At 44.6% G+C, this 17,486-nt stretch overlaps 1 protein-coding gene across 3 annotated transcripts in view; it reads left to right on the top strand.

The window, feature by feature from the left end:
- Fam107b (family with sequence similarity 107 member B) overlaps positions 1-17,486 on the top strand; it is a 69,558-nt gene that overhangs the window by 18,864 nt on the left and 33,208 nt on the right. Inside the window, exon 2 of one of the 3 annotated variants that reach the window (XM_052728634.1) lies at positions 16,688-16,798. The exons of the other annotated variants lie outside the window; for them this stretch is intronic. Coding sequence (XP_052584594.1) covers positions 16,765-16,798 — 34 coding nt within the window. The 5' untranslated portion in view covers positions 16,688-16,764. The remainder of the gene's footprint in view (positions 1-16,687; positions 16,799-17,486) is intronic. 3 annotated transcript variants of the gene reach the window in all.

Genomic DNA, 17,486 nt, shown 5'->3' with positions numbered 1-17,486 from the left:
ACATCTTCCACAGTTGTAAACAGTATGGGACCTTACACAGTATGTCTTTTACCAAATGGATATCAATTTTAACACTTACTGGGGTGGTTACCTGCAGTGACGTCAGAGGTAGATGTCTCCAGGAACATCTAGGTCTGTGTATAAAGATGTATCGCAAGAAATGGGTTTAGGGTTAAGGTTAGTTCTTCACATGTAAGGGTGAGTCCGAGTCTGGAGGCTCCCCTGTCCCTCCCTGATCTCATTTCCATTAATGTCCTTTCTTGTACTTGCCTAGGCCTTTCTGGTCCCCTAGATCCCTCTCTGGAGAGCCCTGCAGAGGCCTCAGTCCCTCTCCAACTGCTTTATTTTCTGTCCTCAAACCTTATCAGGTGCATCATAGATAATGTGTGTTCTGTTCTTGTTATTCTAGGTCCTCCCTATCTTCTAGTCTTCTAGCCTACAAGCTCGCCCTGCCCAGGCACAGGAACCTGGTGTGTTCCTTAGCTTACTGGAGCCCCGGGTGTCCTTCAGCCTGGGAGACCTCCTCTCACACTAGTCAGCGCAGCAGGACTTCCCTAGGTCTTCATCTCTGAGGATAGCTGCATACTCCTCTGTCTTAATAAGTGTGCAGAAGGAAATGATTTGAGACAATTCTGCAGAATACAGTATTTTGAGATCCATTTTGGTGTGAAGTTAGGATTCTGGAAGCAGTGGATTGAGGACCAGGCATAATCCGACCCTTTGGCCTTTAACAGCTTTTTAAAGATAGGAACTAGCCATGTGCTCATTGCACTTGTATGTGTGTGCATGAATGAGGGTATTGTCTGCACTGTTCCTCTTCCTTCCTCATCTAAGCCATGTGGGAAGCATCTTCTAGACGAGCATGCAGTGATGTTTGTTCCTTTCCCTTGAGAAAGTTGGATGCTATTTTTTTCCTTGAGAATGAAAAATATGTAAGTTTTTGGTCCTAGACACCAGGAAGCAGTTAATGCAGTCAGCACTCAGACCTAGAAATTACATTAGTTCTGATGAGTGGCACTTTACTTGTTCCATGCATTGGGTGCTTTGACTTTCTGATTCTTATTTATGTCCTTGTATATCTGACTTAATTTAGATGCATAACTCAACATTTATAGTGCTGTTAGTCTTCTTGGAAAAGAATTTAGGGAATGACAAAGTGTTTAAAATAATTTTATGTCCTAATATGGGACACTGAGTAATTTGTGTGTGTGTGTGTGTGTGTGTGTGTGTGTAGCTGCTGTATATAATATGTGTATGTCTATGTGTATATATGTGTGCACATATGTGTTTATGTGGGCAAATGTACAACACAGTGCCCATGTGGAGGTCAGGGGGACAACCTTGGGTGTCAGTCCTCACCTTCCACCTTGCTCGAGACAGGCTCTCTTTTTCTCTGCGGTATTCTTCAGGCTAGCTGGCTTCAGGTTTCAAAGGATTCTTTTGTGTCTACCTCTCATCTTGCTGGTGGGTCACTGGGATCGGACACACACAAGATCAATAGGACCAAACTACAGGTGGGCATAACCATGAGGGCCCATTCCTAATGACCTACTAACCTCACTTTTACATGGATACTGGGGATTTGAACTCAGCTGAGCCGTCTCAAGCCCTGCAGACAAACTTCTTTCATGCAGTGTGACCACCACACCCAGGGCCTTGCCTATGCTCAGCAAACACTCCATTAATGAGTTATATCCCTACTCCTCAATGTTTTCATACAAGGTCTTGATATATAGTGCATGCTGGCCTCAAACGTGTAATTCTTCCTCAGTCCCCCAAGTTCTGGGCTTTAAAAAATAAGCCTAGCCCAACTTGAATTTGAAATTGTCTTGCTGTTGTGTTTTTCACTTCAGAGACTAGGACTGAAATACAGGAATGCCTGTGTTTGCATGGGTACACTTCGTGTTGCTTGGCTATGCTCTGGGTAGTAGTTTTGGGGTTGTCACAGGATGAGTGTGGAGGTTGATGCTGGTAAATCATCAAAGTGCCATTCAGCTCTCACAGATTTTACCTGACTTATTCCAGTTGTGAAATTTTTAGTTACTTTACCGTTCAAAAGTAAATGTTCTTTCTATATTCCAGGGCAGTCAGAAACCTGGCTTCTGAATAGTAACACGTGGTTCACAGTTTTTGTTGTTTCCAAAGGGATTTTCTCCTTGATGACATAGTACCTTCTCCTGTCCCTGGAATCCCATCAGTTGTTGTGGCCATTTACAAGTGATACTTAAATGCTCAAACCACTTAGGAGAGAGTTATACTTTAATGAATTAGGTTTTAAAGTTGATGTGTCAAATGATAACTATTTTAGCTGAAAATTAAGGAAACAATTTACAAAAATCAGTTTATTTGCTCCTTACTACACTGTAGACACTTTCCAGATGCTTGTGTTAGAGGTGCCATGGAAATTAATAGGGAAATAACCTATTTTTTTCCATTATAATTCTGATACTGTCTTGGAATGAGTTACTTTTCTTGTTGCTGGGGTAGAATCCCTGACAGAAGACACTTAAGGGACATAAGGTGTGTTCTGGCTCACAGTTTCAGAGGGATTGCAGCCTGTATATGATGGGGCAGGCATGGTGTGATGAGTGGCTTTGCCCTGGGAGGTGAGAGTGTGAGGCTGCATTTGCTCTGGGAGTCAGAACCACAAGGTCCACATTTAGTGACCTGCTTCCCACAGTTGAACCTCACACTGTGAAGGCTCCACAACTTCTCCAGACAGTGCCACCATCTGGGGACCAAATGTTCAAGCATATGAGCCTGTGGGGGACATTTCAGACTCAAACCATAACAACCTTAAAAGAAAACATGTGATCAGAGTTCTTATTTTTTGCCCGAGTTTAAATGAAAACGTTCTGTCCTTTCTGGGTGTCTGGTTGAGAGATGATTGCTTACTGTGATGATGAACTGCAGATGAGTTCAGTGAACACACTCTGGGTAGAGTTTGGATCCTGTTACCTTCAGCCCTTAGCAGTGGTTTATCAGGCGAGATGAGAAGGTTTCCCATCTGCCCAGTCCCTTCGTTTTAATCTCTCCTATAATAGTTGTAATTTTCTTTATTGAAAGGTGTGTGTGTGTGTGTGTGTGTGTGTGAGAGAGAGAGAGAGAGAGAGAGAGAGAGAGAGAGAGAGAGAGAGAGAGAGAGAGAGAGAGATCACATGAGTGCAGGTGCCTGCAGAAGCCAGAAGAGGGTATCATATCCCCTGGAGCTGGATTTATAGGCAGTTATGAGCCTTTCCCCACATGTGGGTGCTGGGAACTGAACTCTGGGCCTCTGGAAGAGCAGCAAGCACTCTTAACTGATGAGCCATCTCTCTAACCCCAGTAGTTACAATTTCTTTTTGTAACAGAAATTGCCAAATGATTTTTTTCTTGTATATGAAAGTATAGTTCCTAGTTTTCTTGCCTTCTGAATGGTTTCCTGACTGGGAAATAAGTCCCTAGGGCTGCTGGGATTTACTTTATAAACAGGACTAGAAAGTGAACAGTTTGGCAAGCTCCCATCTCTTCAGCAACTCTGAGATGATGGATTCCCCCCCTTAGTGAAGACTTGTCATATTTATAAACCATTATTATTTCAGAATCATCAAAGGAAACATGCAAACACAAAAGGGAAGGAGTTAGTTTATTCTAGAATTTTCTTCACTGTATTTTTAACATTGAGGAAATTACTGAAAAAGCTTTGGCAAAGTGAAGACGGATGAGTAAAATCAGACTGAGTTGGTGGAATGTATTAAACTCCTAAATGAGGGCAGGCATCCTCTGCATGATACCAGACCAGACGTTTGCCCTCAGGTCGGGGAGCTTGAGGTCAGTGTCTTGAAGGAAGCTGGGCGATACTTCAAGTTAACAAAATCTTTAAACCTTAGAAATGAAGATGTTCCATTTTGCTTTTTGAGCTGTTCCTCATTAGTATGGACATTTTATTAAATGTTAGCATAGGTGTCGGCTTTAGGACTATCCAGATGGGAAGAGTTTTGACTAGGAATCATTCGTAAATGAGTGTTACCACCACCAAAAAAAAAAAAAAAAAAAAAAAAAAAAAAAAATGGTTTTAAGTAAATGTAACTCCTGACTTGCTGTGGTCACAGAAGTATTAACTGTCCAGAGATGTTTAGGAGAAAAAGTGGCTCATTTACTTCTGGAGCATTGTGTGAATGGAAAGGTATGGATGACTAGTAAAGATTTCTGACTTTTTGTTCCTTCTTGCCCAGCATGGCCAGTATGGATGTGTGTTGTGATAAGCACAGGTTATAATCTGAGCTTAAAGGGCTCTGCAGCTGGGATCCAGCAGAAATCCTGGTGGAAGCTGCCACACTGTGTGAACTGAAGAGCAAACGTGGGTATCAAAGCAGCGTACCTTTAGAGAGAAAATACTTTTAAAAAATTATTTATTTTTAAACATTTTGTTTTGTTTTGTTTTTTGAGACAGGATTTCTCCATGTAGTTTTAGTACCTGTCCTGGATCTCACTCTGTAGACGAGGCTGGCCTCGAACTTACAGAGATCCGCTTGGCTCTGCCTTCCGAGTGCTGCAATTAAAGGCGTGCGCCACCACCGTCCAGCATTTTATCTTTTATTCATGTGTATGTGCGTATATCTGTGTGAGTGTATGTCACATGTGTGCTGGTGCCTGTGGAAGCCAGGAGAGGATATCATATCCCCAGAGTTACAGATAGTTCTGAGCATCCCTCCACCCCCAATATGGGAGCCAGGAACAGAACCTGGGTCCTCTGCAGCAGCAGCAAGTGCTCTTAACCACTGAGCTGTCTTGCCAGCCCCTCATGGCTCCGGCGTGAAGGTCAGAGGTCAACTTTCCTTCTTATCTTCACTGGGTTCTGGGGATTGAGCTCATGTCTTCAGGCTTGCTCTGTCAATGCTCCTACCACCCAGCCATCTCATGTGTCACAGCCCCAGGTGTGTAGTTTGGTGGCATCAAGTGCTTCAGTCCTGTGCACCCAGCACCGCCACAGTTCATCACCTGAAACCATAACTCTGTATCCAGTAAACAATCGAATTGGCCTGTTCTCCTCCACCCCTGGCTGCCAGTGCTCTGCTCTGTAAGTGTGACGACACGGAGGGCCTTGCATGAGTGGAGTGGTACAATGTGTACCTTTCTGTGACTAACCTATTCCACTGAGCCTATTGTTCTTGAGTTTCATCCAGGTCATAGCATGGGTCAGACCTTTCCTTTTTCTGGTTGAATAATATTCCATTGTATGCAGACAGCACATATTGCTTGTTCCTTTACCTGTTGCTGAATCTCATTATTTTTCCAAATGCACTTTAAAACATAAAATTCGGTAGAAAATGTGTGTCTGTGTGATGCAGTTTCTATTGTATTATGAAGCATAGATGTGGGTCATCTATGCCAGGGTTTATATTTTTTGGAGGGGAGTTGAGGAAGGCTCTTGCTATGCAGCCCCAGCTGAGCTATGGCACCCAGCCTGGGTGCCCTGCTCTTGCCTCGAAGGCAGTGGATTATTGGTGTGTGCCACCACACGTGGCTGGAGTTGTTGTAAAATGCTTTCCTACCATCAGGGAATGACTGTGAAAGTGTGTGCCTGTGTGACCCTCCTCGTGGCTGTTTGCTTGGTGTCTGGGCTGCCACACAGCACATTTTCTTTGCTGAGTTTTCATGGCTATCCACTGGGAAGTTTCCTAGTAGGTGAGGCCTAGTACAGGGTGGTATAAATGCCTGATACAGAAATGTTGGAAGCGTTGCCTCCTACTTTGTCCCATGCAAGAAGTTGTGCCTTTTACCACTCTCTCTTGATTCCTGTGGATAATTTACTCTAAGGAGTGACTTATGACAAAGGCCAACCAAGTCTGTTTCTGTGAAAGGCCACCATGAAGCTGCAGTGAGGGTATAGAATGTTGTATTTCCTCTCCTGCTGAGCACAGATGGGGCACAGAGGGCTGTAGACTGTTCTGATCTCTGGGATAAAAATGGACCTAGACTCATACTTCCTGCTACTGGCTAGTTGTGACCAATTCTGCACGAATCAGAATGGAATTTCTTAACTTCATGAAGGATTTAAAGGACCATAGGTGACTTGTTTTAAGGGAGAGATCCACTGGGAAATGTATAATGTAATATTATTAAAGTTTCACATAATCTCATTTTCCTTGTTTCCTGTAAATTTATGGGTACAGTTACCTCCTGCTTTTCCTGTGGGTGTACTAAGTGATTTATTAGCGGCCTTTATATTAAGTTTTTCCTTCTGTATCTTGTGTTGGTCAATTTTCAGTCACTGAATAATAGCCTGCTAGTTTGATTTACTGCAAAGAGCAAAGTCTTTGTGGTCATCCTCAACTACTGTCCTGAAGTCTGGATGACGATGATGACCTTTGAGTTGTAGAAACTCAGAACAGAACTCAGCAAGTGCTATTGCTATTGTCCCCAGCCATATATCTACCAGTCTGTGGATCACTTAGAAGTGAGCAGATAGAAACAAGAGCAGCAAAAACCATGGCTTGCCTTTGAGATACTGAGTAAGTTCTATCTACCATGTGTTTGTAACAAATGATTCATTCTTACAGATTCAACCAGGGGTATTTACATTAAGATGCCTAAGGTAGTTTTACCCAGTTAACCATTTGTTACAGGCTAGGTAAAAGATTTTTGGAGAAGGGTTGTATATTCACTTGTGTGTCTCTGTGTGTGTATATTTGTATGTTGTGTACCTTACTAGATATGTTCTCAGAGAATTGGGTTTTTAAATTTCATTTTCATTGTTTTCCTACTTTATTATTATTATTATTTTTAAAATACTTTTAAAAGATTTATTTTATGTATGTGCTCTATCTGCATGTACACTGCATTATTATTTTTACTGAGCACACTAGCACTGAATTACGTTACCTGTGTCTAGCAGGTCTTGGGACACCTTCCACACTGTAGCTATGCAGTGTTTCCTGTGTGGGAGAGGGCTTAAAGGATGAGAGGAGAGGCAGGAAGAACAGATGAACTCATGGGCATAGTTGGTTTTGAAAATCCCACACGTCCACAGTGACACACTCAGGAGGAATCTGATGGAATCAGATAATGAGCCAGGCAGCATTGTTTTCAGGGTCTCTAATGGAGCCTCTCAACTCCACAGTACTTTGGGAGAGCCATTAGTAATCTTGGGCATGCCTGGTGACTGTAACCTACTATTGGGTTGGTAGGAGATAAAGCACCCTTGTCTTTCACTAAAATCAACTCCTGTGTAGGACTCTGCAGTTATAATTTTATATTCTTTGCTTTGATGTAAATTTTATGCTTTCTAATATTCTAATAGTTTATCAATAATAGTCTATCCTGTTTCAGAGAAGAGGACCCTTTAGCCCAGGGTACACATAATAATTAGAACTGGGCCTACAGCTCAATTATAGTTTTCCCCTTGCTGTGATTGGATTCCATAGGAAAGTCCACAATTTAAGTGAGCTGTGACATCATGAGCACACCCTGAGGTGTACATTTCTGATAGGTCCTGGAATCTGTGTGCTCCATGTATGGGGGGACATTGCAAGGCAGGTTAGAACAGCCTTCTGCAGTTGGGGGTAGTGTTTATAAGTAGAAATGTAGACTCAGCATGTGTCAGATGGTGAAGCGGTGTGAACGCTGAGCTGAGGGTGGCATCCATACAGGGTTCCGAGTAGGTCTGACCCCTCAGCTATAAGGTGTATTGTCACAGAGCGAGGGGGCTACTTCACCAGGGACAAATGTTTTCTTCTGTAAATAGATTTCAGTGAACTGGCACAGAGCGTATTTGCTTTCTAGCAGAGTGAGGTCTTCCTGCACAACTGAATCTTACTTGCTGTGTGAGTGACGGTGCGTGCACGTTATGGGGCTGGGATGGTAGTAGCTGGTCCTGCTTTGGCGACAGTTTGTTTTGCATCGTTTGTTCTGGTCTTATGTCATCTGAGGTCACTAAGTTGCAGAGTTTTGCCTTCTGAGTTCTACACTTGTCCCTTTGTGGTCAGATGGTTGATTTCCAGTAGCAGAGTGTTCCTGCAAGGTGGCCAGTCCTTGTTTTGAGAGCCTTTCTATGCCACTCTCTTGGCTTGTCCTGCGTGTCTTCTCCTGTCCCGTGTTCACACTTTCTCTCTTGCTCTGTGTTCAGTCGTCTTCTGCCCCTATCCTGTGGTCCATCTGAGGTTCCGAGACCTCACGGGCTGGCTGGCTGGGCCTGTGTGTGCTTCACTTAGGACGGGTTATTCCAGGGACTGTCGGACTCTCCTACCACCCTTTCCTCCTGTTCTCTCCAGGGGTTGGCCCTGCTCTTCCGCATGTTTCTGTTCCATCTGTGCCCTGTTAACACCGTGGCATCTCTCCCATCCTCATCCCTGCCCACCTGTGCCTCTCCCTAGACGGACGGCTGAGCCCTGCTAGAGAAAGTTGCTTGGTAACTGTGAGATCCTGTTCCCACCTCTGAGGGCCTCAGTGCAGCCTAGAAGTGAGACCTTTTTCTCCTTGGTGCACACTCTACACAAAGCCTTTCAACTTTCTCTGTCTGTCATAATTCTGGAGTTTCACTCTCTCCTCTCTTCCCCGTCTCATTCCCTCTAGTCAGATAATCTTCCCACCGACAAGTGAGACATGTAAAGGCCAATATTGTCAGTTCTTCCTGCTGACCTTTAACTCTTCTGCCTGGTCCTGGACCCCACCCTCCATTTGCATGTTTTCTGTTCATGATGGAAGAAGAGTCCCTCTCACTTCCTATAAATCAGCCCCACAAGCCTGTTTTAATATGTGCTTAGTAACAAGCTGATGTCTGTCTCACATGTTTCTCTCTTCCAGTTTTATATGATTATCATTTCTCTTTTAAAGTTAAATGTCTTTGGTCGTGTGTGTGTGTGTGTGTGTGTGTGTGTGTGTGTGTGTGTGTTTTGAGGAATGCACATGCTCAGTAAGCCTGTATTCCTTCTTCAGTAGGTTGTGTTATAAGGATAACTCTCTATTCCCAATTGAAACTGAAATACACTGTATTCCTTCAAATTTTTACTGAACAGATCGATGTGGCCTTTCTATGGCTATCCTGAGATTCGAGCTTTCCCTTCTTATTTTAGTAGCAGGTGGAGAGACTTTCAGCTGGAAGAATTGGTCTGAGTAGAGCTTTTGCATGCAGGGCCAGGATTTGCCTTTTCCTCATCTCTGTTCTGGCCCAGGTGGAATTTTTTCCTCTCCCAAGAGCATAGAGGAGGATGTCTGTCCTGTGGTGATGATGCCATTCCTTCATGACTAGGAAGTGACCGACAAGAGCTGGCAGCCACTCTGTGGGTTAGTGTCTGGGTCATTTGCTGGTGGCGTGAGTGTCGCTTCACGGTTGTATGGATGGACATTGAAGTGGTTTCAGAAATGGGAGGACACACTCTGCTTACTCCTGGGTTTAGAGAGGACATCTGGCAGCGGTTGTGTGGCTGAGGCAGCATTAAAAGGATTGCTGCTCCTGGGCTTTTGTCCTGTGTGGGCAGGAATCCAGATCTAATGGCAGTTGCTCTCCCAAAAATGGAGCAGCTTATCATGTTTTCATTTCTTTGATTTACATCCTTTGTGCTGTAATTAGTGATTACTAAGGTGCTTGAAGACTCCGCACAGTCTCCTTAGAGCAAGAACACAGCAGCTTTGCACCTGACACACCTCATGTTATGGCTGAGAGCGTCGTCATGTGGACAGCTCCACACTTGTGTTCTGTCTGCTGTGGCTTTGCTAAAGTGAGTGACTCCCAAGACATGCCGGTGGCTCTGTGGCCATTATGGAAGGCACGGCTTAGTTTGTGATGGAAAATTACACAACATAATCGTATGTTCTAATAATGTTTTCTATGAAAAGACTACTTGAACCTCTATTTAAAACAGTCATAAATGTGGTACTTAACAATATCCTTAATTGTCATTACACTAGGAAATAGGCTAATTTACCATCCATCCAGTTTTAGCACAGGTTGAATATTTTGGAGACTAGAAAATGTACTTCAAGAATGCCCAGTGGTTTGTCTTAAGAAGCTGAAGCCACTGTTTACTTTTGGTTCCTTCTTGGGTTTATAGCTGTCTTTATGAATTAGACCTGGCTTGAAAGGATTTCAGACTTTGAGGAGGTTTGTATTGTATCAGCAGCACCACAAACAGGAGGGACCTTTACCCTTGCCTGCCAGTGATACTGAGAGCATGGAAGCCCCTCCCCAATATAGTTCCTGGTCACTTTCCCTACATGTCTTAGACCAAATCAGAGAAGTTGAAGGTAGCTATTTTATCCACATGCCTGTAACAGTTCCCATCATGCTTTGTCCTTCGATAGGATCCCCCCACCACAGGTGTCCTTTACCGACCACATCATAGGTGGGCCCTATAGGATTCTGGGACCTGTGTCAATTGCTCCTCTATTTGCTCAGACATATTTCCTGTCACGTGACTAAATGTGCTCTCGTCAGTCATACTAGTTTTGCCTCTTTGTGTTCCTGGATCCTCTGTAAACTCCCCTGCCAGGACTGGCCACAGCCTGTTCATGGCCTGTCTTAAGGAGAACTTTCACTCTAAGGTTTTCCCCATTGTCTTACACAGTTTGGATCTTAATTAGTGTTGTATTCATGGCTACTGATATTTTACTTCAGTTTTTACAAAAGAGCAAGTGCTTTTAGTGTGGACTCGTGCTCATCTTCTATATCCCCTAAGCCTTTGAAGGGCCTTTGTTATGAGTTCTGAATGGAGAAGTGTGTGTGTGTGTGTGTGTGTGTGTGTGTGAGAGAGAGAGAGAGAGAGAGAGAGAGAGAGAGAGGGAGGGAGAGAGGAGAGAGAGAGAAATGAAAATGCCGATAGGGCAAACATTAGGAATTGAGCTGTCTGGTCCCCCAGACAGAGGGTGTAGGGTATTTGGCGGCACTGAGGAAATCCTACAGCTTGGATGAAGCTGTGTTGGGTGCTGGCCAGCCTGCCTGCTGAAATGAGCTTGGGCAGACACAACTATGGATTCAGTAATCTGGAGATTGTGTAAAACACTAAAGCCATAGCTGTACCTGTCTAAGCTCAACCCAGGACCGAACCTAAGACTGAACATTTGAGGCAGGCCCTCTACCACTGAACTTCACTCCACCTTAACCCTCCCCCCCCTTTTATTTTTCCCTTTGAGATGAAAGTCTCATTAAATTACTCAGGTTATGCTCAACTCACTAGATAGCCCAGGCAAGCTGTGATCTTGTGATCGTCTTGGCTGGGCTCCTGAGTAGCTGGGATTAGAGGCCTGCACCCAGGCCTGGGGAGCAGTGGCTATTGCACTTTTCGTGAGCTTGCCTCACTTGCATGGTGATGGTGTGGTGCAGACACTGCTGTAGTTGTGGCCATGGTGACTGATTCTCTTTTAATATTCTTACTCCAAGTGGTTCACACAGAAATAAGCAAAATCAGCATGGTCTTTGAGAAGTGTACAGTTTTCTTACTCTTCAGTTGAATCTTTACTACTGAGATGTTGGCTTTTTATGATGGCTTTTTTAAATGAATTTGGCCTCTCCTTTCTGCTTAGCGCTTAAGAACAAGTAAGAATGTGAATTCTTCAGACACTTTTTGATTATACCCAGCAGGATGTATTAGTAGGGCGTTGATGCATTTTTAAAGTTCAGCAGCCCAGCCCCAATGGTCTGCTCCACAGTGTAGATTTAGAGGTGCTCCTGCTCAGCTCCCCACCAGGCCTGACCTCCATCTTTGCCCTGTTCCCTGCCTTCACCAGAAGCACAGTCAGGATCCACTTTCACACTCTCAGAAACAGGAAGGAACTCAGGAAAATCAGGACCAGGAGCTTGTTGGCCAGCTGGGCTCTTTAATGATTTCCCCGGTTACTTCTGGAAATTCCCATCCAACTTTCTTCATTTTCTGCCTTTTTAGTAATGCAGATTATACGTTATAAGCAAGCAGTCTTTTGTTAGTTCTAGGTTCTGCATCTGTAGGAAAGTTAGGACATTGTTTCCCTTCCATATCTCAGGGTGGAACATTTAAGTTGGGTGACCTTCTCACTTCTCAGAGCTAGAGAGAGGTGTTGGTGTGTTGGAAGGGTTCCTGTGTCTTTGTTCAGCTAGAGGAGGTGAGTAATTATGGGCTTTACTGTGAATTCCACAGCACAGAGATGCATAGCTCAGGGCTTTCAGGGATAAGAGAGGACGCTGTAGACCAAGGAGGAAAAGCTTGGCAACTGGGAGAGGAATTCCTGGGACTCAAGTGGAGGGGGCTAAAACATGAACTTTGCCCTTCAGAATTCCAGGCTGCATGACTTTAGGTAAGTTGCTAATCTCCTACTCCTCCATCAGTAAGAACACAAATGCTTCATGCACAGAACTATCAGGGAGCTTAAAGGAGATGTAATCCCAGTGTTTCAAACAGTGCCTGGAATGCTGTAGGCATTCAGAAGTTCCCTGGTAATAGAGTAGTATTTCAGTGGGTCACTTGAGGACCAAGCAGTCATTGCTAATGCAATTACTGTTACAAGTTCCAAACAGCTGATAACAAACCTATTGTAAGCAAGGCTTTGCAGTAGTGAACAGATCCAGCCACAGTGGGTATTTAGTAGGAATAAATAGACTAGAAATGGATGTTTCCCAAGACCTGTGAGAACTGTTTTGTACTACTGCCGGCCAATACAGAACTAATAAAAATGCCCACAGAATGAACTTTTTTCCATAGCAAATTTATTGAGAGACTTCATCACTTTAACAAGTGACGATTGAGGGCCGGGGAGATGGCTCAGTAGGTAAAGCACTAGCTACACAAACACGAGGACCAGAGTTTGAATCCCCAGAACCCATGTGAAAGCTGGACACTATAGCATACATGGCTGGAATCTCAGGGCTCCCACAAGGAGCGGGGAGACAGAAATTCTCAGTCTAGCTAGTGAGACCCTGCCTTAAATAAGGTAAAAGCAGACTAGGACCAACACATGAGGTTACCCTCTAACCCAAACACACACACACACACACACACACACACACACACACACACACACACACAGCAAAAACAAGTGATAATCAAACATTTATTCTCTGCTTTGGAGATACATCAGTGTATAAGTTAGAGGTGGCCTGAGTTCTCACATCCCTGTGAGGTAACAGGTGTGCAGATGTTAGTTAAAACAGTCACAGATCAGGAGGTTGGGAAAGAAGGTTGGGACAGAGACTGACAGTGGAGGGATCCATGTTAGATTGGTGAGTGGGGAAGGTGAGGATGAGCCATGATGGGAGGGACTTGAAATGGGGAGGGTCTGGGAGGTCACATCCCAGGTCAGCGACATTGGGTGTGCAAGTAGTGTTTGGCAGAGTTCTCAAGTTGGCCGAAGAGCAAAGGACAGGTGAAGCCATGAAGGGTGAGGAGCAGGCTGGCTGGGTTGAATAGGGAGTGGTGGTTCCTGCTTGGGCTTTGGAGGACCTATGGGGGTGAGCTCTGACAAACTGGGAAGAAAGTAGATTCTCGTACAGGGAAGTGTGGATGAATGCTTCCTTTTGTTGTTGGTTGTCTGCACAGAACTGTCAGTACTAGGGCCGCTAGAGAAGCGGCAGTACAGAGGTGGATGTGTTCTTCTTACCCTGCAGTCCCACGGAAGACTGTACTGCAAAGCCAGGCATGGGTCTCCCGTGGAGCAGCAATAGCAGGGAGTGTGGCATAGGTTTTCATCAGGTGTGGAGGCGCCATACCACTTCGTGCTGTCCAGAGTGGGACTCTCACTGGATCAGGGCTGTGGCAGAGGAGCATAGTGAGACCTGGGCTGATTCTGGCAGCCTGGGTGCTGACTAATATATTTCCATTTTCAACCCCAGAGGCCTGGCCAAGCCAGGAACAGTCCAGGAACTCAGTAATCAGCATTTCTAGGTCTTTTGTTCTTTGGCAAGGAGTCACTTGGGTAACCTTATCAGTTGTAAATTTCTGTTATCAAATCAGTTCCCATCAAAGTGGTTGGTTCAAACAATAGGAAGGACCCTTTGGGTATACACTTAAGTTAAGCATTATTAATAAAATTAAGTGTGTGTGTGTGTGTGTGTGTGTGTGTGTGTGTTCTATATAACAGAGTCTTCTTGAGAAAGGAATGGAATATTCTGTCACATAGAAATATTCTATGCCTTCTGTATGTGCCTTGTCCCTTCCAAGTTCTGAGAGCCCCAGTACTGGTGTAGGGCTGGATGGCAGGCATAAGCTTTTCTGTGGATTTCTGTGGATCATAGGCATGTTTGTGTCATAGATGGTAAAAAGCCTGACTTCTCGTTTCCCTTTTCTGGAGAAGGAAAGCCTGTGGCTCGGAAAGATGTCACACGTGGCCCAACTGGATTGCCTGGTGTAGCAATCCAAATATGCACCTGCATACATATGTGCACACTGCTTGTGTTCGTGTGTGTGTGTGTGTGTGTGTGTGTGTGTGTATGTGTGTATGTGTGTATGAGCGAATGTGCATACCTGTGTGCATGTAAGGTTAGGTCACTTCTAAGGGCACAGGGTCCGAGTGTGACAGCTGCTCTGGGCCTGGTGTTTCTGACACTGGGACTGATGCTCTTTGGTGAGGTTGTGAAGCTCAGTTAAGTGGAAGGAAAATGGTTTGGAGCAGATGTAATGAGGAAACACAGTGTCCGACTTTTCCAACTCAGTGAGTTGATCTTTTTATCTTTGCAGTGGACATTTTAAGAGTAAAACAAAATTCATTTCTTCCTAATGGAATGGAAATACAATTTATATTAAAAATGAGAATAAGGTGAAATAAAGCCAGATTAAAGATGGAAATAAATATTAGTCTCTCAAAAAGAAAGATTATGATGCTTAAGTTTTATATTAAAAATGCTAGCCTTAGTTAGTCTGTTATTTTATAATTTATAATTAAACTCTGTCTGTGGGAATATGACTCCAAGTTCACAGTGTCCTCAGTACTTAAAGTAACAGACACATCAGTAAATTTACTTTTAGAAGGTTTTGTTGCTTAATCTGGTCTTGTTTCACAATATTTCTTTTAAGATAAAATCAAGCGTTTCTTCAAATCACTAAGTAGATTTATAATAACAATGTCCTGTTTTCTGAATGTTTAGAAATTCAGTCTGTCTCATTTAGGCTGTGGGTGCATTTTCCAAGTGAAGATTACTACTCTGGCTTAGAGCCCTCCCTGTTTTGAGAAAATAGAGATTTCTTAATTCTTGGGGTGGGGTTTAAAAAAATAGTTAATGGTTTATCCAAAAATATAAAGCAAGGAGCTTTATGGTTTGCTGATATTTGCAGGTATGTGTACTGTTGTTATGACAACATTTAAGATTTTTTCTTTTTTATTTAATTTTTTTTTTTCCCGTGAATGACTACCAACTATAATAAGTATCTCTGACCAAGGTTGAGAGCAGCACTCGTCTGTGGATCTAAACACAAATACCTACAAGGCAATCTGACAATATAACTGTCTAGCAAAACAAGATCAATAGATTCTCCCCTGGGCCAGGGACTTCCCGAGCTATGGGTTTTGACCATATTTTCTGTAACCAGGCATGAATTTCCTCCTGTGGTACAGGCCTCAGATCCAGTCAAGAGAGCGGTTCATGTCCCCACGGAGTCTTGCCACAGTTGGCCAGTGGGCACTACTTGCTTGCAGGGCTGATATTGTAGCATGTAGGGTCCAGCACTGGGTAAGACCATTGAGGCCTTCTGCTCCAGCAGCTGGCACATCAGGACCTGCACTGTGAGAGCTAGCCCACAGGGAAAGTTTCCTAGTCAGCTCAAGATTGAATTTTCAGTGTCCTGTCACCAGTGATGACTTTTTTTGTTTGTTTGGTTTTTTGAGGCTGGGTTTCTGTGTGTAGTTTTAGTGCCTGTCCTGGATCTTGCTCTGTAGACCAGGCTGGCCTTGAACTCACAGAGATCCTCCTGGCTCTGCCTCCCGAGTGCTAGGATTAAAGGCGCGCACGCCACTGCCGCCTGGCCAATGATGACATTTTTAGTCTAATGCTTTGGGTTGTTCTCCATAGGAAGGCACCTCTCTTCCATTTAGTCAAATCTAATGTGTGCACTTAGCCTGCTTCCATCTAGCAGTTGGTCACGTGTCCCTCTTCACCCACTTCCTTGGTAAAAAGGATTGGAGACTATTCACTAATGGTGTAGACAGGAAAGAGAAAATGTAACTCTGTTTGGAAAAGCCCCATCAGAACTTATTAGCTACTCTCCTGGTTTTTCCTCTTTCCAAAACCCAAACTCATGCAGCCCTACACCACACTGAGATTGTTTACTGCCCTGGGCAGAATTCCTGGCATATTTGAGGCCTTGCCCCTATTAATTTCTGCCAGATTCCCCAAGCCACAACTGGCCCAGTCCATTCACACCAGCAAAATTCGCCTTCATCTCCTCCCTGCCCTCCTGCTGCCTGTGCCAAAGGCATTGTTGTGTAAGTATGTTTAAGGCCAGTGGTTGTTCCAGGGCACTCCTGGACCTGGTCGGTGTCCCAGACTTTATGGCTTTCTGCTGTCGTTGTTTTGGCTTTAAATTCAGCCTGACAACTCTGCCTGTTTGACAAATGTTAGATAACCCACCTCCCTTCCTTTAGTAAATATACCAATGGCCAGGATTCTATTGCTTGCACCTGATGAAATAGGCCGTCTTTCCCAAGGCCAGTGGAAGGAATCCATGGGGGAGGTCTGCTTGAGGGGTGGGGCAGTGGGAGGGTGGAAGGTGAAAAGATAGAGAAGAGGCCAACTGCTGATTCCGAACAGGCAGAGCCGGCTTCCCTGGGTAGAGGCGACAAACCCGTGTGCATGGTGACGAAGCCCAGAGGACAGACAGGTCAGAGATGGCAGTCCGCGCACCGAGGCCGAGGGATGAAGGTAAGTAAAGCTCTGAGGGCAGCGGGACACCACAAGGGTTTGGAGATGAGTCAGTCTGGGCTGGAGTGCTGGCTCTCCCTCTGTTCGCTGCAGGGACCTGGGCTGGAGGGTTCTGTTTCTCCGAGCCCAGCTCAGTACTGCCAAAGCCCGGTCCACACGCGCTCTGCAGGGCAGGATTCACTCACTGTGTAGCTGTAAGGTTAGCTGATCCGTGCTACAGCTGGCTTGACTTTTTCAGATCTTGAAACTCCTTAAGCTGGCTTTGGTATGTGGTGTTAGGAATCAAACCCAAGGCCTTGTGCGTGGTGAGCAAGAGCTGTACCCCTGGGCGACACCCTGGCCACTTATTAAACTCTTGTGCTGTTTCCTCAGACCAACATTGACCTTCCCCCATACCATCTGTTTCTACGCACTGTCCACGTGGCAAGGATCTGTGGCCTGATGTTTGGTTCTGATACCCGATCCTGGGGAACTTCTTTGCTCCTTGCTGTCTGGGTCTTAGTGGAATTTAGTTTGTTTTTTTGAAGTTATATAAATGGTCTGGAAATGTTGCTCAGGTAGAGCTTTTTGCCTAGCATGCTCAACACCTTGGGTTCCAACCCCAGCACAACACACACACACACACACACACACACACACACACACACACACACACACAACTTATACATATTGAATTATTGTTTTGGCA

The sequence above is a fragment of the Peromyscus californicus genome, unplaced genomic scaffold (assembly GCF_007827085.1).
Source record: "Peromyscus californicus insignis strain IS unplaced genomic scaffold, ASM782708v3 Scaffold_8__1_contigs__length_139910024, whole genome shotgun sequence".
NCBI classification, from domain to species: domain Eukaryota; kingdom Metazoa; phylum Chordata; class Mammalia; order Rodentia; family Cricetidae; genus Peromyscus; species Peromyscus californicus.
The sequence above is the reverse complement of the archived record's forward strand: the minus strand, read 5'-3'. Positions and strand labels throughout refer to the sequence as shown.